This window comes from Protopterus annectens, chromosome 4.part0, assembly GCF_019279795.1.
Source record: "Protopterus annectens isolate FY-2018-M chromosome 4.part0, PAN1.0, whole genome shotgun sequence".
Lineage (NCBI taxonomy): Eukaryota > Metazoa > Chordata > Ceratodontiformes > Protopteridae > Protopterus > Protopterus annectens.
Window position 1 is genome coordinate 481,044,624 of NC_056733.1, and position 26,948 is coordinate 481,071,571.

Genomic DNA, 26,948 nt, shown 5'->3' on the forward strand with positions numbered 1-26,948 from the left:
TTGTAAAAGAGTTTTTATAGTTGGTTCCTCCAAGCAGTGTCAGTTAATAGTTAAACAGCTGTGATCATGACTGCTTAGATATGTGTTTCGGTACTGTGGTAGCTAGGAGCTAGTTTGATACCATTCAACCAGTTTAACAAATATATTCGATACTCTTTAGCAAAGAGCTGTTATGTGGTACATAATTTGCTCAGTTTGAAAATCTTTTGTTAACTCTATATGATGGTCCAAACTATAGCAAGGGTCTATCATAACTACTTCCTGCAGTTCAAAGTTTTTTATTTTGTTTTAATATCCTCAACTTTTCCCAATTGCAGACTTGGGGAGGGCATTTGCAAGGGTGCCAAATGCCCTGTTACAGTTCTTTCAGTTGTGAATGATGTCTGTGCAATAACAATGAGAATTTATAATGCAGTTGGAAAATATAAATGAAGGTACTAATCCTTTGTGATAGTTTGCATAGCTGAATTTGCAATGGGGTTGATTCAGTTAATACTATCATGTGATGCTGTGCTTTGTTTTGTTGAAGATCACTTGATTCGGTTTAGGACTGTCCCAGAATGCCCCATTTTCTGTGCAAAAATTTGTAGAGTATTGAGTTCAGTTTTGTATTGCTGTGGCAGACCATTGGATTCAGTTTAATACTATGAAAAGGTGTCCTGATTTTTTCAGCTCATTTTATATTGTATCCAGTTCATTTCAATACTACCACAAGATGTTCTGATTTGTTCAGCTAAATTTGTATAGTATTTACAGCATGCTAGTGTCACATATATCTAATGATTTAAGAAAAGGAATATCATTGACTGTTAATATCCTAATAAATACAACAAAATGAGATTAAATAAAATTAGTAATGGTTTAAAATTCAAATTTTTTGAAAATGTCACGGTATGCAAAGAAACTAGCTGAAGATAAAAGTAATAAGAAAATGTATTACAAATGTATTAACAGAAGCACATGGCATCAACATACAATATGTATCCTGAATGAGAACAGCACGTTATTTTGTGAATCTAAGTTAATTGCCCCTGTGTTTAACTTTTACTGTATTAATGGCCGTAGTACCATTTTCACTTATGAAGACAGTAATCCATGGAATTGTATTTCAACAAAAATCTCTTGCCCTTTCATTTTTACAAAGCCATTAAGAAAGGCATTATATTGCATCAAAAAGGCAACACCTGTAGTACCTGATAATACCCCATCTTTCTTGTTCTGTAATATCTGGGAATTTGTTTTACTACTACTGAAACCAGTTTTAATAAGCTGTTGTATATGGCAATGGTTCTAGGTTTTTGGACATTTTGACATTACCCTAGTATACAAGAAAAGGCAGTAGAGATGAGGTTAAAAACTACCAGTCAACTTGACATTAACCCTAAGAAAATGCTTTATGTGCTGTAAGGACTGTGTTATCTGTAAAAGCTATGAACTGGAGCTTCTTGACTTCTTTCAGCATGGTTTCTGTACAAGAAAATTAACTTTAATGAACTGGATAGAGTTTTATGACCGGATATATGCCTTGACCATGTGCTAACCATTGGGTATTATATTTCTATACAAGGTTTTGGATTCTTTTCATATTCAGTTATTCAGAATGCGATGATTGCTGCAAATATAGGTCCATATATTAGAAGATATAGCTTGTCATGGTTAACAGGTAGCTCAGTGTGTTGTACATGGAAACAGTTCCAATTATTTGCCAGTGAAAATGGGTCATCCCGGAGATCAGTCTTAGGACCTGTTTTGCTGCACATTGTATTTGCCACCATTCCTAAGAACAAGCATTACTGGATAAGTAAATAGGCCACTGGTCTAAATGTTGGCTTTATCTCTAATGTTAAAGACACTGCAATCAGTTTTTGTATTCCTGCAAGTTAGATATCTATGCCTAGGCTGAATCCATTTGTCTTAAGTTTAGTATGGGTAAATTGTAAGTGATGTACTTTGGCAAACCCAAAATGTGATACTCTGTTTATCTAAAAAAATTGCTTTACCTAGAGTGGATGTACTTAGGGATTTAGGTGTACTAGTTAGTAACTTTTCAATTGGCAAGCATGCAAATGCAATTAAATGCCAAGCTTTGAAACAACTTGACATCATGTTAATAACATAACAAAGGATAGTAGTTGCCTTAATGCCCTGTACAAAACATGCATAAAACAGTTTTACAATATAATACAGGCTTTCTTTGTACCAAGGGCCAACTAAAAAGTATTGAATCTCTGCAAAGGATCTTCACTAAGTGAATACTACTAAACTGTAAAGTGAGCTAAATGTGAAGATGCAAGTCCTTAAATTTATATTCCTTACATTATCCATATATGAGAGACATTTTACTAACTTATAAGGTATACTACAATGAAACTTTGTAAGCAGTGTTAACTTTGATATGTATTTATTGACATTTGTTTACTGGCAAAATACATCTGGGCAATAACCTGTTTTCTGCAAAGCCTGGAGGGCGGGGTGAAATCCAACATCTTGCAGTAAAACCAAAACAATCGAATGTAGCAAATGTAAACATTTGATATGGATTGCCATTTTTACAAATTTAATATAACAGAGTAGTAAAGGTTGTATTTTAAGTATAATACAAAGTAACCAAAGAAATAATAAGATTGTCTAGTGAGAGAACTAAGCTTAATTTATTGAAATTGAAATACATAGAGAGCAAGTGAGTAAATTTTTCAGTATTTTCAAGATTTCTATCACAATATGACATCCCTTAAAATTTTAAAATGAAGTTACATGCACAAGCCTTTAAAACTGGATTGAGACAATCTTTTATAACATTAAGAATTTGAGGATTATGCAACATACTTCTGCAATACATCAGATCATCAAGTAGTCTGAATACATTTAAACAAAACCTTGATACCTGCGTTGAAAGTTTAGTATATGAACCTGACTTGGTAGAATCAGTGTTCCTCAATGGCCTTTGAAGTGGTACTCTTAAATATAAACTCACATTTAAATTTTAGTACACAGACGTGAGCCATATGCAAGTTTTAACCAACGAGTTATTCACTTGAGATGTGAGCAGGTAAGAAAGTATGAGGATTTTTATTATATTTGATTTCACTGTATAAGGAATGGACTTATTAATGGTGATGATACAAGAGCAGGATTTTGTTGATGGGTATAATTTCATTCAAATTTTCAAATGTAGATGGAAGATTAGATTAAGAAGGGGTTTAGAAATGGGGGTGTTACAAGTGCAGGGCAGTGTTGACAGGTGTGTTTTCAAGGTTGCTTTAAATAGTAGATGAGATGAGATATTTCTGAGGTTTGATGAGAGAGAGTTCTACAGTTTTGCAATGTACACAGGTATAGATAGTTACCTTTATAATTTTTAGATTTTTGACTACATATTAAATGTCGGTTCAGTGAATGTAGTTCTGTGTGAGATGAGTACCAGTTTAATAATTTGCTGGTGACAAACTATTTTTTAGGCTGTAGTGGATATTGTGGGCAGTCTTAACGAGAGTGTAGACTATTAGATTTGGTAGCGCAAGCCAGTTAAAAGACTCAAGTACAAGACAGTGATGTGTACAGGCTACCTGAGAGGGGACTGTAGGTTAGTCAAAATTGAAGGGGCATACAGGAGACTAGGGAGTTAAGTTTGAGTTATGGTCTTGTGTACATGGTCTGATAGAAAAGGTTAGACTTTATAAAGAAGTCCTAGTTTACAGCTTCTTTTTTAACAACATATTGGATATGCTAATACTTTATCTGTGGTAATTATATCAAGTAGTTGTGTGCTTTGTTTTAGGTTAATTCTAGTATAATCAACTGATAAAAGTCGCAGTAGTTTGATTGCTTTGTTTGGTGTGAAAAGGCCATTAGCTTAATTTTCTTTAGGTTTAGTAGTTTAGATTACTGAAGGCATTATTCAGTTTTTGTGAAGGATTGCCGTAAGCCATCTTGGATGTGTTTGATAGAAGAGGCTGCATGTTTGCTTGGAGAGGTGTTTTATGAATTTTATTTATAAAGATATTAAGAGTAATCATTCTAATTTCAAATCTTGTGGCGCACCTTCCTAAGGAGTTGATAGCTCATCTGTCCAGCATGTTTGCTCAGTGGCTGACAACTTTTAAGCCAATTGACTGTACTGTTTGTTGAGGCCCAATTCTCTGAACCTAGATAATAATATGACATGTGAAACTGTATCAAAAATTGTCTGGATTGGTCTAGAAATAGGGATGTAACCATTTCACCGTGGTTTATAAAAGTTAATAATGCTATTTATGTGCTGTGGCCTGGTCTAAATCCATGTTGTATTCTGGAGAGGTAGTTGGATCACCTCTAGGTGAACATGTTTTTCAAGTATTTTAGATAGAGGGAACAAGATGGCTATAGGGTTGTATTTAGTCATTTCAAGAGATTTGCCATCCTTTTTGATATAACGGTGCACTTCTGATATATTGTGGCATTGGATCCCATTCCACACACTGAATGGGGGTCCTTTACTTTCCTATAATGGAAACAGAGTATCATGCATTATGCCAGATGGATGGGATGTGACTGTGTATGCTTGTGTATAGGGGGCTGTCCAACTGTATGGTATGGAAAGCTGTAAGCAGTCAGGATTAATCAAAGGCTATTCCTCAGCTGTGACTTTATGTATATATGTATATATATATATATATATATATATATATATATATATATATATGTGTGTGTGTGTGTGTATGTATATATACATACATATATATATATATATATATATATGTAAAAGCCATTCCACTTCAGACATCTAAATAGCTGTTTTGTGATCCTCCCCATACTTTTACTGAGCTCTACAGATGGGACATTCTGTCCTGAAACATGATTAATTTAGTGATAACATTCCTTCATGGCCTTCTGGTTTTAGATGCTTATCATAAAGTTTCTTGGTGATATTTCTCATTGCTTGGGATGTTTGCTGTTGCCAGGTTTTCTTTGAAGTAAATTGGTACAGCTTTGTGTATTGATCACTAACAGAATGAATAAAAATGGTTCTTGTAGCAGGTATTGTATTTCCCGTTTTCCTCTGTGCATGTTTTTCTTAGGGTCTCTTCACACCTTTCTGTTGAGAGCATGTCAAGTTAAACCATTTTCTTAATGCACATAGTTATGTCATTTTTTTTCTTACTGCAGACCCAGGTAAAACTGGTCTCTCATATTGGACTTGTTGACTTTGTGGATTGTTGTAATTTAGGACATCTAAGAAAGGAAAAAAAAACAACTTGGAGGTATATGGTACCTATAGGCTTATTCCATCATGCAGGTAACTGATATGTTTAGATACGAGTAACGCCCAGCTAACAAATACTGTAAAGGTTTCCTTTAAATTGACACTAGTCATTTTAAAGTCTGTGTACGTCTGCTGCATACTGCAAGAAATACTTTCAAAGATCTGCATTTATAGTGAGTACCTTATGTGACTACACTGTTTTCTTTATTCCTTAAAGTCTTTCTTTAACCACCGTGCTGCTCAGACTTTCTGTTCACCAAAAGGGGAATTAATACCACAGAACATCTTAGCATTTGTAAATTGAAATTGAAAGGTTTACAGAATCTGATTCATAGTATACATGGCTGAAGCCTTGACTGTGATCCAGACCCAAGACTGATTAGATGCTAGAGGAGCCAGGCAGAGGAGGGTGGAAGGAAGCAGCTGGTATTGGCTTTCCAGTCCTGCCAAAGTGGGGCAGCCCAGCCCACTGCATGCCCTGGAGAAGAGGTATGCAGCATGCAGTGTGTGGACCAGGGACATGCCCTCTGCTCCAGCAAGCCACATTCCTGTGGTGGCGTTCATTGTGTGTGTAAGATGCACATCCACAGAGGAGTACATAGCATGTTCTCTGGTATGCAGGCATATACATCAGCTGCATGCTTGCAGGCATGCACGTCCGCATCATGCTTGCAGTCATGCAGGCATGCATGTCAGCTGCTGGGGAGGGGTTGGGGCCTTATGGACAAAAACACCAGTGGCTATCTGATTGCTTCCAGTGATATGCCTTCAGCTCACCAGAGAATGAATGGCTAAATAAACACAGGAGGGCTGATGGTTGGCAGGCAGCAAGAGGGGAAAAAAAAGTTGGAAAAAATGCTATTGTCCTACTGTGGAATAAAAGGGGCTGGTCAGTCATGGGAAGGAATGATTTTATGTAAACTTGCATAATGTCTTTTAAAAAACTGAACAATGCTAACTATGTTTTGGGTGTCTTTTAAAAGAAACCAGTAGGCTTGTGGGACTAACCCAGTCAACAAAAAATAAATAAAATGTCTCTTGCAATTCTGGGCAGAGACTTGAGCACAAGATAGAATTTTGCAGAATTGTTTATCTTTCTTCATCTCTCTTAACAGGCCCGGCATTGTAACAACATGCAGAGAGCTAGAGAACTGTGGGATAGTATTATGACAAAGGGAAATGCTAAATTTGCAAACATGTGGTTGGAATATTGCAATCTTGAGAGGTAAGAAATTCTGAAATGCGTCTGTTTGCCATATTCTGTGTTGCATTTTATATACCCTGTATTGACTGCAGAATATCATTTCATCTTTAGTAAGAGCCTGTCTTCTTATGTTGTTTTACTTGGAAAGAGCAAAGGTAGTACAGATAACAGTATGGTGAAAGAAAGGAATGAGCATGATCTGGCCCACTACTTAGGCAGTGTTTTGATTATCCGGTAATGTAGGTGTCAGTCTTGTTACAGTCATAGACTGAACTTAAAAATTTAAAGTAACGTCCCTTTGGTGTTAGATTTATGAGCCCCTACCTCCACTACTAATCTTCGTCCTTATCTTCCACTGTAGACTTATTCTTTCCCCTCATCCCTCTCAAGGGAGAGCTCAGCCTTGTGGCACCCCTTAATGAATCATTGCACCCCTGAAGGGTGAGAGTTGGGTAAGAGAATGCCATATTGTGGCTGGGGTAGGGATTTTGATGTTCAAAGAGGGATGACCCTAATTTGACTAGAGATATACGACATGCTAGTTGTGCAGTTGGTAGCCTGCCTTGATTGTGCTGTCACTTTTGGTCTTTAGTGTGTAGTGCCCCAGTCACAAACAGAAACTGACTGTCTCCCTGGAATGAGCAAACTAACATACACTGCTCATTTCCCATCATCCCTCACCTGATTCTTCCTTCACTCCTGCCATGTAATTGAATTTTGGTTATATGGGTCATATTCAGCACTCCATCCTTGTAATCAGATTTGTGCAAAAAATTGCATGTCCTTTTGGTAACTACCGTTACAAAGTTTGATATATACATAAAAGTAACTTTTCTGTGTTTTGTTCCATGAAGCCACTTCTGTGTATCAAGTCCTGAATAGACATAAGCCAGCCCATTGGCCGATGTTAATACTTCAGCAACTCCTAACACAGCATGCTCAAAAGCCGCTTGTCTGAGGGACCATAAGCAAGTAATGATACATCATGAAGGATCAGTTATTGCTTCATTAGTATCCATAGTGGAAAATGTCTGAAGTGAGCAGCAGAATTTCCATACCCATTGTAGAATAACTGTGTGAGACACTGGATGGATAGCATTGTAGTTTGTTTATAGACTGTAATAATTTAAGCCCTTCTCACATTTATTGTTGATGTGTTTATTGGAATTCAGGAAATGGATTGGAAACCAGGGGTTTATTTTCAGTTATGAATTTGTTTTGTAGTTTAGAACAAGCTATAATTAGGTGAGATAAAGCAGTAGCTACATGAAATATTAATCATAAAAGTTAATGATTTGCTGCAGGAATAGCAGTATGGCTGGTGATGTTAATTGTAAGTAGACACTGATCCTTGACATTTTATTTTTTTTTTTTGACGACCTGCTTCTTCAGGCTCCCACCTAAGCCAGGCTTCTTCAGGGTCTACACTTCACCATGCTCCATCTGTGCAGTCTAGGTTTCACCATCAATCTCAAGAAGTCAGATGTTCTTCGTGTTTCACTGTTGCAGTCATCACATTTGGGTTATCTGCTTGCAGCAGCCCTCAGTCGGTCTGATTATCAAAGTCTTGGGTCCTGCGTCGGTTGCGGTCTCATCTTCCGTGACGTCAGGTAGTCAGGGGTATAAAGCATGCAGCAGACGCCATTACATCAGTCTTTCTTGCCATGCGGTGCCTGAAGCAGAAGTTATTCACAAGTGCCGGTCGGCCGACTCCTGAAATTTTCGTTTTCGAGTTTCAGAACCGAAGTCTTCAACTAAAAGCTAAGTACCTTGTTGGGGAAACTTTTTCTTGCCCTAAACCGATGTCAGTAAAAGTCAATAATTGCATTTCTTATGGAAAGCAAATACCTCACAAAGATTTTAATTTGTACTGTATTCCTTGCCTAGGCCCCTGACCACGACGTAACTCGCTGTAGGTTTTGTGCCTTATTTAAGCAACGAACTATTCGTCATCGGTATATTTACGCTTCTAAATATTTTGGTACTCTGTTCAGTTATCCAGATATGTCTTTGGTAAGCCATCCGACTACCGACATTCCAAAAAAACGCAAAGATAAAGAGAGAGACAGGCCACCTAGGTCCAAAGCTGCCTTCGACGCTTCTCCTAAGCCAGTCACCAATTCGCCGGTACTCAGTGAGGTACTTTTGCAGCCCCTGATGCACGCTACTTCAGACCCGCAGGTCTCTACTGAGACCCAGTCGGAGTTCAGTATGCCGTGAGATGCTTCAACTGTGGAACCTGTGGATGTCTCTACCTTGGATGGGTCCGGAGCCGCTGTGCAGGCACCAGCTTTTGAGGGTGTATTCAGGCCTACTGACTTGCATATTAAACCAACGCCATCTTCTTCTTTATGGCCTAAAACTTGAACTATACCTAGAAAACCGACGCCCAGACCGCATGGTCAGGCCTCTATGCCTAAAAAAACAGATTATAAGAATGGCTGAAGACCTTATTACTTTAATCAGGGGAAGCCAACCTTCCCCCTGTAAGAGACCTAGGACTGAATTTACTTATGATACTTCTGAGCAGGATTCTGAAATTTCTGTTTCCTGTGATGACCAGGATTTACCCTTATCTACCTATGAGGATTCTGATGCAGAGGACTCTATTCCTCTGCCCCCCCCCCCCCCCCCCAGAGGATTTCTCTTTGGGTGAAACCCTGCATACTCTTAGGGAGCACTTTCGATGGGAAAGCCAGGATTACTCTGATTCTAAAAAGAGGCTTAAGGATTTCTTACTCCTGCCCCAGCACAGGCCTTTAGCTATCCCTCCTGTACTAGACATTGTTGATGATGCCTTTTCTGAATCTAGCTTGGCCCCTGACTCTTAACCTCCTGCTCCCAGAAAACCTGATAAACATTACAGGGTTCCTGACTCTCACAAGTTCCTTTTTAAAAATCCTACTGCAGATCCTGAGACCATTTCACAAGGACCCAAGGGCATCAAGGCTACTACTGCCAAAAATCCTACCCCCTCTGATAGAGACTGCAGGGCGCTGGATAGATGGGGTAAGAAAGTATACACTTCTGCATCTTTGGCCATTAGGGCCTTAAACTGTCAGTTTCATATGTTAAAGTATCAGCAGCATATCATTGGGTTGCTTAAACAGAAAATGATGTTGATTCCTGATTGTGCTGAAAATAAGGACTTAAAGGATTTAATGCATTCTGCTGAACAGGTTGGAAAGCATACTTTGCAATGTGGTTTTGATTCACTAGATGCATCTTGCAGGGCTGCTGTCACTGGGTCTGTACTTAGAAGGCATGCTTGGCTTAAGGAGAAATCTTTGCCAGATCATGTTAAAGCTAAATTGCTCTAGTCAGGACCACCTGTTTGGCAACAAAGCAGAAGTTGTTCTTAAAAAGATGGAGGAAAAAGCTAAATCTATGCAAACTGTTAAAGATTTCCTACAAGTACAACCTCCAAGATTTAGTGAGCATTGGCCCTCTAAGAATTGGTCCTTTCCTGCCTCTTCCAGGCCTTCTCAGTCCAAACCCAGAACCAGCAGAACACCCAGGCCTCAGTCCTAGGGTACGCACAGGACTTAACAGTGGGAGGCTCCCACTTCCAAATCAGGGAGAAGTAAGACTCCCCCCTATGGTAAACGGTCTCAATGACTTAACTTTAAAACTTCCAAGCACTTCTCAACTGACTGCTCCTTTAGAGGAAAGATTGCTCTGCAGGCAAAAAACTGGGAACTCATTACCCAGGACAAATGGGTGTTAAATATAGTTTTCCAAGGATACAGATTTCACTTATACACGTTACCAACCCCAAACGGTTGGCCAGATCTACCCACAAATCAGTGGGGAGAGGCTCAAAAGCAAGTACTCTCTCTCTCACGCATAAGGGCTATTCAAACTGTACCAAAAAAGGAAAAGGGACAAGGTTTCTACTCAAGACTTTTCCTGGTACCCAGAAAAGACAACTGTTGGCATCCTATCCTGGACCTTTCCATATTAAACACCTTTTTGGTGATTCCAAAATTCAGGATGCTAACTATTCACCAGTTACTTCCTATGCTAGGCAGAGATGCCTGGTTGGCAACACTGGATTTAAAAGAAGCCTACCTGCACACCCCAATCAGGTAATCTTGCAGAAGATACCTATGCTTCAAAGCAGGCTACATGCACTACCAGTTCTCTGCACTGCCCTTTGGCTTATCTACTACACCCAGGGTATTCACAAAGTGCATAGCTCCAGTCATTGCATTTTGCAGGCAAAGAAATATTCAAATGTGCCCATACCTGGATGATTGTCTAATTCAGGCAGAAAGTCAGGACATACTTTTGAATCATCTGGCATTTGTAGAAAAGGTGCTAACTTGTCTGGGGTAAACCATAAATGAAAAGAAATCACATCTGGTACCCTGTCAACAAGTTATATTCCTGGGAGCAAGCTTGAACACAACTTCTCAGATGGCTTTCCTCACACCAGAGAAACAAATTCATTTGACGACTTACTTCAAACTAATGGCCACAAAAACCCTACTACCTGCAAGGCAAATACTGCATGCCTTGGGGTTCATGGCCTCCTGCATTCTACTAATTCCATATGTAAGACTGCATATGAGGAAACTACAATGGTATCTAAAAAGCCTATGGTATCAACATTCTCAAGATCTAGAAGCAATGATCCCTGTCATACCTTGCCTACAGTTAGAGTTCATTTGGTGGGCAGAGGCCTGCCACCTAAACAAGGGACTACCATTCACTCTATCCCCTGCCGTCCAAACCCTAACAGATGCATCAGACTATGCATGGCGGGCTTACCTGGCAGGGAAGTGCATTCAGGGCAAATGGAACCCAAGTCAAATGCACCTGCATATCAATCAAAAAGAAATGTTAGCTGTACAGAATGCTCTGACAGCCTTCAAGTACCATATTCTTCCAGGACAATTAATGGTAAGAACGGACAACACCACTGTTAGGTGGTACATAAACAAGCAGGGGGGTACCCATTCTTAGCCCCTCTGCAGACTAGCCATGGCTCTGTGGAACACAGCCTTGAGCTACCAAATGCATCTACAGGCTCAGTTCCTGCCAGGAAAACTAAATACACTGGCAGATGAACTAAGCAGAAATCTCATGGACCCACACGAGTGGACACTGGAACCAAAGATTTTAAACATGTTGGTAAACAAATAGGGGAGCCCAGATATAAACCTGTTTGCCTCCCTCCAGAACTACCAATTGGACAAATTCTGCACAAGGACTCCCCACAAACAATCTTGGAAAGTGGATGCTCTGTCCTTCAGCTGGAAAAATCTATAAGTGTATGCCTTTCCTCCTCTGCCTCTCCTATCCAAAGTACTACTAAAGATCAAACAGGACAAACCAAGGACGATATTGATTCACCAGACTGGCCACGCCAACACTGGTACCCCCTCTTGTGCAGTTTGTCACTGTTGGCTCCATGGCACCTGCCTCAGACCCCTACACTGCTGTCTCAGCAGGAGAGCCCGATTCTGCACCCTCAGCTTCAAACCCTGACCCTGGCAGCCTGGCTAATTTCCTAATCTCTCCATTACCATCCCTCAGTAAGCAAGTGTTGGATGTCATTTTGGAGGCAAGGAGGCCTAGTACTAGAAAATCTTATGCTGAAAAATGGAAAAGATTCTGTTCCTGGAACCAAACTCAAGGGATGGGCACAGCAGCACCCAGTTTACCTCAGATTCTTCAATACTTAACTGAGATGCCTCACAAGGGCCTTTCTTTTTTCCTCCATCAAAATTCACGCCTCAGCCATTTCAGCTCATTACAACGCAGATCCCACCCCTCTTCTCTCATCCACTGCTCAAGCAGTTCCTCAGAGGGGCCAAAAACTTAAGACCACACAGGAGAGCCCCAACTCCAGCCTGGGACCTTAACTTTGTATTGGAAAAACTCACTCTTCCTCCTTTTGAGCCGGCTGCAAGTGCAAAGTTAAAATTTCTTTCTTGGAAAACAGTCTTCCTTTTAGCAATTACTTCAGTAAGAAGGGAATCTGAACTACAGGCCCTTATGGCAGTGGAGCCTTTCATCATCTTTCATGCGGACAGGGTGTCGCTCAGGACAAATCTCCCCTTCATGCCCAAGGTGGTATCCAGTGTGGCTCTTAGTCCATTCATTTGCCAACCTTCTTTTCTAATCCACAGAACTAAGGGGAAAGGATCCTGCACTCCTTAAATGTGCACAGACAACTTAGATTGTACTTGGACAGGACTAAACCTCAAAGGAAATCTGAACAACTGTTGGTGGCCTTTGCTGCAGGGGCAGAGGGGAAGGCTATTTCAAAGCAAACAATTTCTAAATGGATAGGCCATTGCATTAATTTCTGCTATAAGCACCATGGGCTGCATCTTCCTCTACAGCCTTTCTCAGAGGTGTACCTACCAGGGACATCCTAGAAGCTGCTACCTGGAGTTCTGTACATACTTTCACCAAGCATTACCTTTTACCAATTTTCTCTAAATCCAGAGCTGGCTTTGCCACTGCAGTCTTGCAGGGCCATATAGCTGGTCCTAATGCTATCTAAATGCCTCCTCCCGTCCTTAGCTTTGGGAATCTACCCAAATGTGATGACTGCAACAGTGAAACATGAAGAACACAGTACAGTTGTGTACACTTACCATAAATGTAGATGTTCAAGTGTATTCACTGTTCCAGCCCCCTGACTTCTTTTGGCTATACATTATATATATATATATATATATATATATATATATATATATATATATATATATATATATATATATATATATTCATTGTGTTTCACTGTTGCAGTCATTACTCTTGGGTTATCCTGCTGGCAGGCTACCCTCAGTCGGCCAGAATTCCAAAGTCTAGGTCCGGCGTCGGTTGCTGTCGCCTCTTCCCTGACGTCAGTGCACCAGGGGTATAAAAGATGCAGCCGATGCCATTTTCTTCAGTCTTTCTTGCCGCGCGGTGCCCGAAGCAAAAGCAGTTCGCAAGTGCTGGTCAGGCCGACTACTGAGATTTTCAAATCCGAATTTAAGAACCGAAGTCTTCATTAAAGCTAAGTACCCCGTTGGGGAAACTTTTTTCTTGCTCCAGACCGATGTCAGAAAAAGTTAACAATTGTATTTCTTGTGGGAAGCAAATACCTCATAAGGATTTTCACTCTTACTGTATTCCTTGCCTAGGCCCTGATCACAACGTTGCTAGCTGTCAGTTTTGTGCTAGATTTAACCAACACACTATCAAGCGTCGGTTCGATTTTGCATTTCATTACTTTGGCCAAAGATTTAATTATATAATGCCGTTGGACCAGCCGACAATCGTAGTTTACAAAAAACGCAAGGACAAGGAAGAGGATAGGCATCCGAGGTCCAAAACCGACGACGGAGCCTCTGCTAGGCCAGTCGCCGATTCTCAGTGAGGTGCTTTCGCAGCCCCTGGCGCCTGCTACCTCAGAGCCACAGGCCGCTTCCGACTCCCACATGGAGCTGACTGGGCCTCTGGAAACTCAAGGTATTGTCTCTGGAAACTCAAGGTATTGGACACTCGGAAATCATTCCCTCAGATGGGTCCGGAGCTGCTGAGCAGGCATCGGCTTCTCAGGGTGTCTTCAGACCTACACAACTATATATTAAGCCATCTTCAACTTCAAAGACTAAAGCAGCTCTAAAGACAAAGAAACAAGTACAGCATTCTCCTTCTCAGACTTCCATGCCTAAAAAACAGATGCTCAAAATGGCAGAAGACCTAATTAGTTTGATCAGGGGCTCCCATCCCCCTCCTGATAAGAGGCGTAGGCAAGAGACAGCGCATGATTCTTCTGATCAGTTTCTATTTCCTCTTGATTCCTCTTCTGAACAGGATTACTCCATGCTTCCCTATGAGGATTCTGATGCTGAAGAATCCATTCTTTCAGCCTCTCTTCCTGAGGATTATTCTTTTGGGGAAACACTGCATACCATGAGGGAGCATTTCCACTGGGAGAGCCAAGATTATTCTGAATCTAAGAAAAGGCTCAGAGACTTTCTGCTACTTCCTCAGCACAGACCCCTTGCTATTCCACCTGTTCTGGACATTGTAGATTATGTATTTTCAGAGTCCGGCCTGTCTCCTGACTCTTTACCCCCTGCACCTGCTAAGCCAGACAGATACTACAGGGTTCTCATAAATTCCTATATAAAAACCCTGCTGCTGATCCAGAAACTATATCTCAGGGTCCCAAAGGGGTTAAAGCTTCCACTGCAAAAAACCCTGTCCCCTCTGATAGGGATTCTAGGGCTCTAGACAGATGGGGGAAAAAAGTCTACACTTCTGCTACCCTGGCTGTAAGGGCTTTAAATTGTCAGTTTCATATGCTTAAATATCAGCAATATTTAATGTCACTGCTTAAACAGAAAATGTTGACAAATTCTGAATGTTCAGAGAACAAGGAATTGCAGGATTTATTGCATGCAGCTGAACAAGTGGGAAAGCATACTTTGCAATGTGGTTATGATTCACTGGAGGCCTCTTGCAGGGCCGCTGTTACAGGTTCTATTATTAGGAGGCATGTTTGGTTAAAGGAACAGAATCTGCCTGATCATGTTAAAGCAAAATTATTAGATGCACCATTACAGCATGATACTTTGTTTGGTACTAAAGCAGAAGACGTGTTGAAAAAAATGGAGGATAAAGCAAAATCCATGCAGACAGTCAAGGATTTCTTACAGGTACAGCCACCCAGGTTTAGCAGGATCTGGCCCTCTAAAAATCGGTCCTTTCCAGTGTCAGACAGACCACAAAGAGGCAGATACAGGCGTCCCAGAGGCAGATCTCAGCCACAAGGCTCATACAGGCTTAAACAATGGGGTGCTCCTACCTCCAAAAGCGGAGAAGACAAATCACAACCTTACAGGAAACAGTCCCAATGACTTTGCTCTACCAGATCCAAGCTGTTTTCATTTGGCAGCCCCCTTAGGGGGAAAACTAGCACTTTTTTCATCAAATTGGCAAATGGTTACCCAAGACAAATGGGTCCTGAACATAAGTGTCCCAAGGCTACAAGTTCCATTTTCACACCCTACCAAAGTCAAAAGGTATGCCAGACCTGCCACACAATCAATGGGCAGAGGCTCAAAAACAAATTACAGCCCTCATGGACATGAGGGCCATTCAGCAAGTACCACAAGAGCAGGGGCAAGGATTTTACTCCAGACTCTTTCTAGTACCCAGAAAGGACAAAACCTGGAGACCAATACTGGACCTGTCTATACTAAATATGTTTCTGGAAGTTCCAAAATTCAAGATGTTGACTCTACAGCAGCTACTGCCCATGCTGGGCAAGAAGGCTTGGCTTGTAACTTTGGACCTAAAAGAGGCATACCTGCATGTCCCAATCAGACAATCTTGCAGAAGATTCCTCAGATTCATAGCTGGCTCAATGCATTACCAATTCTCTGCACTGCCCTTTGGCTTATCTACTGTGCCCAGGGTCTTCACAAAATGCCTGGCACCAGTAATTGCATTTTGCATACAAAAAGGAATTCAAATATATCTCTACTTGGACGACTGCCTAATTCAAGCAGAGAACAAAGACATTCTTCTGACGTTTGTAAAAAGATTACTACTTGGCCTGGGGTACACAGTAAACGAAAAGAAATCAAAAATAGTGCCCTTTCAAGAGGTAATATTCCTGGGTACAAGCTTAAGTACAACTGCCCAGATGGCCTATCTCACGCCAGACAAACAAAAGCAACTGACTACTTACTTCAAGAAATTGGAAACAAAAACCCACTTATCTGCAAGGAAAACCCTGCAGGCCTTGGGTTTCATGGCATCTTGCATTCTGCTAATTCCATATGCCAGACTGCATATGAGGAAACTACAATGGTATCTAAAAAGTGTTTGGACTCAGCATTGCCACAGCCTGGAGACAGTAATTGCACTCATTCCCTGCCTGCAACAGGAGTTTCAATGGTGGACAGAAGCCTGTCACCACAACAAGGGTCTGCCATTCAGATTACCCACAGTCAGACAGACACTGAAAACAGATGCATCAGATTATGCCTGGGGGGCCCATATGGCAGGAAAATGTATTCAGGGCACATGGCGTGCAAACCAGATGCATGTTCACATCAATCAAAAAGAGATGCTAGCTGTTCAAAATGCCCTGACAGCTTTCAAGGACCTGCTTCATCCAGGACAGTTACTGATAAAGACAGACAACACTACGGTCATGTGGTACATAAACAAGCAGGGAGGTACACATTCATACCCCCTCTGCAAACAGACAATGACCTTCTGGGACACAGCATTGGCTTTTCAAGTTCACCTGCAAGCACAATTCCTGCCAGGAAAAACAAATACTCTGGCAGATGAACTAAGCAGAAACCTCATGGATCCCCATGAATGGAAACTGGATCCACAAGTCTTCAGCATGATAATAAGGAAATGGGGATGCCCAAACATAGATCTATTTGCCTCCCCTCACAACTGCCAATTGCAGAGATTTTGCACAGGGATTTATTACAAGCAAGCAGGGAAAGTGGACGCCCTATCCTTCAGCTGGAAAAATCTAACAGTATATGTTTTTCCCCCACTGCCTGTCCTTCCCAGGGTACTCCTAAAGGTCAGACAAGAGGAGCCAAAAATGATAATGATTGCACCAGACTGGCCACGCCAGCACTGGTACCCAATCCTAAAGAGCTTGTCTCAAGGTCCAGCATGGATATTGCCTCAAACTTCTCACTTACTGACCCAACAAAACAATCAGATCCTGCACAGCCAACTCAGGACCTTAAATCTGGCAGCATGGCAGATAATGTAGCCATTCAGAACAGTCCTCTTTCAAAAGCTGTTATGGATGTTATCTTGGAGGCCCAGTACCAGAAAATCTTATGCAGAAAAATGGAAGAGATTCTGTGCTTGGAACCAGGAACAAGGCAGTGACACGTGTGTACCAAATATCCCTCAGATTTTACAATACCTAACTGAGATGCTGAACAAAGGCCTTTCTTTCTCATCAATTAAGATTCATGCCTCTGCCATTTCAGCCCATTACAATACGGAACTACCTATCTTTTCTCATCCTTTAATAAGGCAGTACCTCAGAGGGGCCAAAAACATTAGACCTCCAAGGAGAGCACCAATTCCGGCCTGGGACCTCAATTATGTTTTGGAAAAACTCACACTGCCTCCTTTCGAGCCAGCATCAACAGCAGATATAAAATTCTTATCGTGGAAAACAGCTCTGCTCCTAGCAATAACCTCTGCAAGGCGAGTCTCAGAGTTGCAAGCACTCATGGCTGTGGAACCTTTCATCATTTTTCATCCAGACAGGGTTTCTCTGAGGACAAACCCTACATTTATGCCTAAGGTGGTGTCCAGTGTGGCCCTTAACCAAACCATTCACTTGCCTACCTTTTATCCTATTCCACAGAACCAGGGTGAGAAAATTCTGCATTCTTTGGACATACACAGGCAGTTACGCTTCTACTTGGACAGAACTAAAGCTTTCAGAAAGACTGAGCAACTTTTAGTGTCATATGCTGCAGGATCACAAGGAAAGGCTATCTCAAAACAGACGATTTCTAAATGGATAGGCCATTGCATCCGTTTCTGCTATTTTCAACATGGCAAATCAGTGCCTAAGGGCATTAGGCCTCCACCAGAGCAGCAGCCACTTCAGCAGCCTTCCTCAGAGGAGTACCAACCAAAGATGTCTTAGAGGCTGCAACTTGGAGTTCAGTGCACACCTTCACAAAGCACTACCACTTACCTCTTTAAGTCCAGAGCAGGCTTTGCCACTGCAGTTCTGCAGGGCCTCATAGCCTCTCCTAACCCTATTTAGCCCAGCCGCCATTCCTCAGCATTGGGATTCAACCCAAGAGTAATGACTGGTACAGTGAAACACGATGAACATAGTACAGTTGTGTACCTACCATAAATGTAGATGTTCGAGTGTATTCACTGTTGCAGTCCAGGTTACCCATCCACCATCCCCCTTTTCTTTGCTGGGACTTATCTGCACTTCTCTAACCTATACAACCTATTTGGTGTATTTGCTTGTAGATGAAGTAAATGTTATTTTTGTGCATGCATTTTTATTGGCATATTTTTCAGCCTACCAGTTTGGGGGCACCTGACATCTGGGGCAAGAAAAACTGAAGAAAATGGTGTCAGCTGCATCTTTTATACCCCTGGCGCACTGACGTCCGGGAAGAGGCGACAGCAACTGACGCCGGACCTAGACTTTGGAATTCTGGCCGACTGAGGGTAGCCTGCCAGCAGGATAACCCAAGAGTAATGACTGCAACAGTGAATACACTCAAACATCTACATTTATGGTAGGTACACAACTGTACTATATATATATATATATATATATATATATATATATATATATATATATTTTTTTTTTATTATTGCTTCCCATTAGGGGGGCACCTGACATCTGGGGCATGAAAAACTAATGTAATGACTTCGGCTGCATGCTTTATACCCCTGACTACCTGACGTCATGGAAGATGGCAGCAAACGATGCTGGACCCAAGACTTTGATAATCAGGCCAACTGAGGTATACTGCAAGCAGATAACCCAAATGTGATGACTGCAACAATGAATACACTCGAACATCTACATTTTTGGTAAGTGTATACAACTGTACTTTCTGACTCCTTTTCAAGGCCACATTTTTCTGGGTTGCAGAATCCAAACCATCCCATTGTTGGTCTCACTTCCTTCTTTTAACGTTTTTTGCTGCCCCTTTGAACAGGCAACTTCCTTGATTCTGTTCCAGAGTTCCAAGTCTCCTGACATGAAAGGTGGATGCCATGTCCTTTTCTTGGAAAGGAATATTCTGATATTTTTACCCTCCTCTTCCTCTGCTTCTCAGGGTCATGCACAAGATTATGAAGGACTGTCCCAGAATCTTGCTGGTAATTCCCTCTTGGACGAGACAGCACTGGTTTCCCCTTCTCTCTCACCTGGTCAGGGGGAATCATTTTAGGTTACCTCAGTGGATGGATCTTCTCAGACAACACAAGGGGTCTCTCATTCACCCTCTTTTGTCTACTCTTCAGCTGACACTTTGGATGATGGCGTTTTGATCCCTTTTAGACACCACTTTTCTGAGTATGTGCTTGGGGTTTTGCAGAAGGCCAGGAAACCCACTACCAGAAAATCCTATATGGCTTAATGGAAGAGATTTTCTGTTTTGCATCTCAAACATTGCCAGGATCCATTCTTAGTGAGGGTCCCTTTGGTTCTTTCCTGTGTGAACTGCTCCATTCCATCCTAGCGTATTCTTCTTTATTCTTCTTTTAAAACTCACTTGTCAGCAATCTCTGTTTGTCTGCCTGAATCTGCCACTGTCTCTCGATGGTCAAACGATTCCTTAAAGGTGCCTGTCATATCATGCCCCAAACAAAATCTAGTCCTCCCTCTTGGAACCTTAATTTTGTCCTTGGAAAAAGTGACACTGGTTCCTTTTGAGCCTTCTTCTTCTTAGTCCTTGCAACATTGCACTTAGACTGTTTTGTTGGTAGCTTTTACATCTGCCAAGAGATTTTCTGATCTTCATACTATGATGGTGGATCCCCCCTTCTTGATTTTTCATAGAGACAGTGTGTGTCTGCGTGCATATCCTTCTTTTATGCCCAAGGTAACCATTGAGTTGGAATGGTGCATTCAGTGGAAGAACTGCCTAAGGAATGTGGCATGTTTTGAAAGGGGGGGGGGGGTGTTGAATGCAAAAAAATGTTTTAACATCCGGATCTAGACATATAAGGTTTGGAAGATATAATTCCATAAGTACAAGATAGTTAACTGAGATGAGAGAGAAAAAATATAAGAAATGGAAACAAGATCTGTCATAGAAATCCCTCAAACACTGGATCCAATCCAGTTTGGTTTCATCAAGGGCAGATTATGCCTACTCAACATGGTGGACATATTTGAGATGGTCACCAAGGCAGAAGATGAGGGCAAAGCGGTGCATACTGCTTACCTTGACCTGGCTAAGGCATTTGATATACTTCACTAGGGTATTGTAAAAAAAGATGTTCTTCATAATTCACTGTTGCAATCATCACGCTTGGGTTATCCTGCCAGGGGTAGCCCTCAGTCAGCCCGAATACCAAAGGCTTAGTATTTCTGCATTGGTTGCTGTCGTTCCAGGACTGACGTCAGGTCGTCAGTGGTATAAAATCAGGCAGCCGACACCATTACATCAGTCTTTCTTGCCGAGGAGCCCGAAGCAGAAGCAGTTCGCACGAGTGCCAGTCGGCCGCTACCTGAGTTTTCGTTATGAATTTAAGTTGAAGTCTTCTAAAGCTAAGTACCCCATTGGGGATACTTTTTTCTTGCTCTAACCGATATCAGAAAAAGATAACAATTGTCTTGCCTGTGGAAAGCAAATACCACACCGAGACTTCCATTCTTACTGCGTCACATTTTTAGGCCCAGACCACAACGTCCCTCGCTGTCACTTTTGAGCTTTGTTCAACGCCAGAACTATATGTCGTTGGGCCCTTATTGCAGCTAGATATTTTCGCGCTCAGTCCTCAAATTCTGATAGGGCTTCGGTAAGCCATCCGACTACCGATCTTCCGAAAAAACGTAAGGATAAAGACAGAGACAGACCGCACAGGTCCAAAACCGCCACATACGCTTCTGTTAATCTAGTCGTCAGGTCTCCGGTCCTCAGTGAGGCGCTTTCGCAGCCCCTGATACTCACTTCTTTGGATTCGCAGGCCGCTACCGAGACCCTTTCGAAGTCCGGTGTGCTGCGAGACTCTTCTTCGACTAAGGATCCTGCAGATGTCTCTACCTTGGATGGGTCCAGAGCCACTGAGCAGGCTCCGGCTTCCGAGGAAGTACTTCGTACTACCGATTCTTGACACAAACTGACGACTTTTTTCGCATCTTCAGTTCTTTCTAAAACAACCAAGTTTCTAGGGCCCAGGGTACAAACTACGCCCAAAAATCCGACGACCCAAGCTCGGGCACCTGCTTCCTTCCCTCAATCTCAAATGCTTAAAATGGCGGAAGACCTTATTATGCTGCTTAGGGGAAGCCAGGCTACCCCTTCCAAAAGAGAGACTTGTCCCCAGTAGTTTTATCTGAACAGGAGTCCGATGACTCTGCTTCTGAATATGAAGACAGTGCAACCCCTCTCTGCTTATGAGGATTCTGATGCAGAGGATCCATTCCTTCTGCCTCTCCACCAGAGGATTTTTCATTTGGTGAAACGCTTCATACTTTAAGGGAGCATTTCCAATGGGAATGTCAGGACTGTCCACAGTCAAAAAAGAGACTCCGGGAATTCTTAGATTTACCACAGCACAAACCCTTGGCCATTCCTCCTGTCCTGGATGATGTTGATGATTTTATGGAATCCAGTTTGACTCCTGGCACCCTTCCTCCTGCTCCCAGAAAACCTGACCGGTACTACAGAGTCCCTGACTCTCTCAAATTCCTTTTCAAAAATCCTACTGCTGACCCAGAGGTCATCTCTCTTAAAGGAATTAAAGCAACCTCAGCTAAGAATCCCACCCCTCAGACAGGGATTCCCGAGCTTTAGACAGATGTGGTAAAAAAGTGTACACTTCTGTTTTTGTTGCTGTTAGAGCACTAAATTGTCGCTTCCACATGCTGAAATATCAGCAGCATACCATGGAACTCCTCAAACAAAAGATATCTTCCTTTCCTACTTGTGCAGAAAATAAAGAATTACAAAAGCTTATGCATTCTGCAAGCCAAGTTACTAAGTGCACCTTGCAATGTGGCTTTGACGCCCTAGAAGCTTCTTGCAGGGCAGCAGTCACTGGTTCTGTCCTTAGAAGGCATGCTTGGCTTAAGAAACGGACCTTGTTATAGACCATGTCAAATCAAAATTATTGGACACACCATTGAACAAAGACAATTTGTTTGGCACCAAGGCAGAAGAGGTCTAAAAACAGATGGAAAAAAAAGCTAAATCTATGCAGACAGGTAAAGACTTTTTACAGGTCCAGCCTCCGAGGTTCAATAGACATTGCCCCTCCAAGCAGTGGTCCTTTCTGGCCCACTCCAGGCCAGCTTAGCCCAGACCCAGGGGAAGCAGACCCCCCCCCCCCCACAGACAGCAGCCCCAGGGAATGCAGAGATCTAAGCAGTGGAGTTCCTCCTCTTCAAAAACAGGGAGTGCTAAACCACCCCCTTATGGTAACAACTCACAATGACTTTACACCTCCACCCATTACCTCTGCCCACCTGCTTCTGCCCCTAGGAGGAAAACTCTCCTTCCATGCAAACAACTGGGCCTCTATCACCAACGACCGATGGGTCCTCAAACTAGTGTCCCAGGGATACAAATTTTATTTCCACACACTGCCAACCCCAAGAGGGTTCCCAGATCTTCCTCCAAACCAGTGGGCAGAGGCCAAAAAGCAAGTCCTTTCCCTGCTCTCCATGAGGGCAATACAGCGTGTTCCTGCAGACCATATAGGCCAAAGTTTTTATTCCAGACTCTTCCTGGTACCCAGAAAAGAGGGCACCTGGTGCCCAGTCCTTGACCTATCCATTCTAAACACCTTTCTGGTTATACCAAAATTCAAAATGCTCACCCTCCAGCAGCTTCTTCCTATGCTTTCCAAGCATGCTTGGTTAGCCACCCCAGACCTAAAAGAGGCCTACCTACACATCCCGATCAGGGAATCTTGCAGGAAATATTTACGTTTCAGGGCAGCATCTATGTGCTTTCAGTTCTCTGCACTTCCCTTTGGCTTATCCACTGCTCCCAGAGTTTTCACAAAATGCCTGGCTCCTGCCATTGCCTTTTGCAGACAAAGAAATGTTCAAATTTACCCCTACTTAGACGATTGCCTGATTCAGGCAGACAGCCAGGAAAAGCTGTTACAGCACCTGACCTTTGTAAAGGACCTACTGACCTCCCTGGGGTACACTATCAACGAAAAGAAATAAAAAGTAGTACCCACACAAAACATTGTATTCCTGGGAGCAATCCTGGACACAGCACCCCAGATGGCATTCCTTGCTCCAGAAAAACAAGCCTGACAGCCTACTTCTCTCAACTAGCCACCAGAACCCAGTTATCCGCAAGGAAAATCCTGCAAGCTATAGGGTTCATGGCCTCCTGCATTCTACTCATTCCATATGCCAGACTGCATATGAGGAAACTACAATGGTACCCAAAATGCATTTGGTGTCAACACTCTCAAGACCTGGAAACTATCATACCAATGATACCTTGTCTAAAAAAAGATTTTCTGTGGTGGGCAGCAGCATACAACCACAACAGGGGACTTCCCTTCTCACAACCCCACGCCGCCCAGACCCTCACCACAGACGCATCAGACTATGCCTGGGGTGCACACCTGGATGGCAGGTGCATTCAGGGCCATTGGAGCTCAAATCAAATACATCTGCACATCAACCAAAAAGAGATGCTAGCTGTTCAGCACGCCCTGACAGCTTTCAGACCCCTACTCTCCCCGGGGCCTTAACTGATCAAAACAGACAACACCACAGTGATGTGGTTTATCAACAAGCAGGGAGAAACTCACTCTTCTCCTCTCTGCAGGCTCGCCATGACCCTTTGGCACACAGCTTCAGCCATGCAACTACCACTATAGCACAATTCCTGCCAGGCTCTCTAAACTCTCTGGCAGACAACTTAAGCAGAAACCTGCTAGACCCACTTGAGTGGCAGCTAGACCACAGAACCTTCACCCTTGTAACCCAGAAATGTTGCACCCCGAAGATGGATCTTTTTGCCTCCCACTCCAAACATCAGCTCAGCAAATTCTGCACCAGGGAACCTTACAGCAAGACCTGGAAAGTGGATGCTCTATTCTTCCAGTGGGTAAACCTCTCAGTCTATACATTTCCCCCTCTACCACTCATTTCAAGGGTTCTGCTCAAAATAAGGGAGGAAAAACAGAGGACAATCCTGATTGCCCCAGACTGGCCACGCCAGCACTGGTACCCACTGCTGCGCAGCCTCTCACCCCTGCCACCATGGCACCTACCTCAAATCCCAACACTCCTGACCCAGAAGAATGGAGAATTCATGCATCCCCAAGTGCAGACCCTCAACCTAGTAGCCTGGCTTATTCCCTGACCTCTCCTCAAGCTGCCAGCCTATGCAAACAAGTACTAGATGTGATACGTGAGGCCAGATCCCCAGCACTAGAAAATCCTATGCTGACAAGTGGAAAAAGTTTTGCACCTGTATCCAGGCTAAGGGAGCTGAAACAGCACAGCCCTCCCTACCTCTCATCCTGGATTTACCTAGCAGACCTACTCCACAGGGGTCTATCCTTCTCTTCTATTAAAATTCATGCCTCTGCCATCTCCGCTCATTTCAGCACAGAGCCACCTCTCTTCCTACACCCTCTCATCAAACCATTCCTAAGAGGGGCTAACAACTTAAGGCCACCCAGAAGAGCTTCTACCCCAGCTTGGGACCTTAATTTTGTATTGGAAAAACTCACCCTACCCCCCTTTGAACCTGCAGCTTCAGCAGAGTTAAAATTCCTCTCTTGGAAAACAGCCTTGTTTCTGGCCATCACGTCAGCTAGAAAAGTTTCAGAGCTACAAGCACTCATGGCTGTAGAGCCCTTCATCATTTTCCACACTGACAGGGTCTCCCTCAGGACTTAACCCCTCCTTGATGCCTAAAGTGGTGTCTAGTGTGGCTCTCAACCAATCCATTCATTTGCCCACCTTTTTTTCCCTAACCCACAAAACAAGGGGGAAAGGATTCTGCACTCTGTAGATGTGCACAGACAGCTCAGATTCTGTCTGGCTAGGAGTAAATCTTTAGAAAAACTGACCAATTGCTAGTCAGCTTTGCAGCAGGAGCAGAGGGCATGGCCATATCTAAACATTCTCCAAATGGATATTACACTGCATCCATTTTTGCTACAGACAGCATGGGAAACCGCCCCAAAGGGGGTCAGGACACATTCCACCAGGGCAACCTTCACCTTTGCAGTTCTTCTCAGAGGGGTCCCCACCAGGGACATCCTGGAGGCTGCAACTTGGACTTCTTTTCATACTTTCACCAAGCATAATAAGGCAGGCTTTGCCACCGCAGTCTTGCAGGGCATCCTAGCCAGCCCCCAGTCTTCTTTACTGCCTCCACCCTTTTCTTCAGCTTTGGGAATCAACCCAAGTGTGATGACTGCAACAGTGAAACATGAAGAACATAGTACAGTTGTGTACACTTCCCATAAATGTAGATGTTCGAGTGTATTCACTGTTGCAGTCCTGGTTGCCCCCACTTTATCCCCCCTTGTCTCTCTCTATCTCTTCCTCTCCCCTTACAGGGAATTTTTGGTATTTACTTTCTACTGGTGGTGTTCTTCCACCATAACCTAGCTCCCTATTTGGGGGTCCTGACAGTTGGGGCAAGAAAAACTGATCTAATGGCATTGGCTGCCTGATTTTATACCACTGACGACCTGACGTCAGTCCTGGAGCGACAGCAATCGATGCAGAAATACTAAGCCTCTGGTATTCAGGCCGACTGAGGGCTACCCCGGGCAGGATAACCCAAGTGTGATGTCTGCAACAGTGAATGCACTAGAACATCTACATTTATGGTAAGTGTAACACAACTGTACTTCAGAGATGTAGGTGTAAATTTCTGTCTTATGTGCTGGATAGCCAGCTGGCTCTCAGGTAGGGCTGAGGAAGTTGGGATAGGGCAAACCACCTCCATAAAGAGACCAGTCACTAGTAGAGTGGTTGTGTGCTGGTTCTGCTCCTTTTTTTATCTACTTCTCGAAAGTCAAGGCCAATGTCATTGGCTTCTTGCCGACCAGGTTTGCAGATTATTGCAAACCGGAGCAGTCAAAGAATCCCCCAAATACATTAGTATCCTATTGGAAAGGCTAACACAGAAAAATGACAAGTTGTAAAGCCACAGCTTAAAACTTAATGCCATGAAATGCATAATAGTAGTCTTTGGGAATTCATCCATCCAAGGAAATTATTTCATCGATAACACACCCATAAGAGTAGACTCAGTCTGGGATTTAGGTAATATGTAAATAGTAACCTGGCTTTCGACTAATGTGTGTCTAAGAGTAAACAAATCTGTCTTTGTTGCTCAACTTGTGAGCAAGGACATGGCGTCTAGGTCCAAGGAAGTCGTTGTTCCACTGTATTCAGCTATCATCATGCCCATCATGTAGTACAGTGCCTTCTTTGATATGTATCTAACCAGGCACGTGCAACAATTGGAACATCACAGAGGTTCCACTCAAAAAGAATACAGGGCATAAGCAACATGTCCTATGCAATTGCCTCAAATCCCTATCTCTGTACAGTTTCCTAAAGACTGTTGAGAACAAGATATATGCCTGGCATGCAAAGCATCCTTGGATCTCTCTCTGGACCGTTTGCATATCCGTAAAAAAAATAGCATCAGAATTACTTGATGTAGGGATTTAAACTTTGCTTGTGACATAAATAGGACATGGAGAGACAGGTATGCGTCTCAAAGAATTCCCTTTCTCTGGAACAGGATTCCTAGGCAGCTTGTAAATCTTGCC

At 42.7% G+C, this 26,948-nt stretch overlaps 1 protein-coding gene across 2 annotated transcripts in view; it reads left to right on the forward strand.

Annotated features, from left to right (window-relative positions):
• The window catches only part of SART3 (spliceosome associated factor 3, U4/U6 recycling protein), a 1,581,088-nt gene that overhangs the window by 984,205 nt on the left and 569,935 nt on the right, over positions 1–26,948 (forward strand). For both annotated transcript variants that reach the window (XM_044068408.1, XM_044068409.1), the window contains exon 12: positions 6,358–6,467. In XM_044068408.1, coding sequence (XP_043924343.1) covers positions 6,358–6,467 — 110 coding nt within the window. The remainder of the gene's footprint in view (positions 1–6,357; positions 6,468–26,948) is intronic.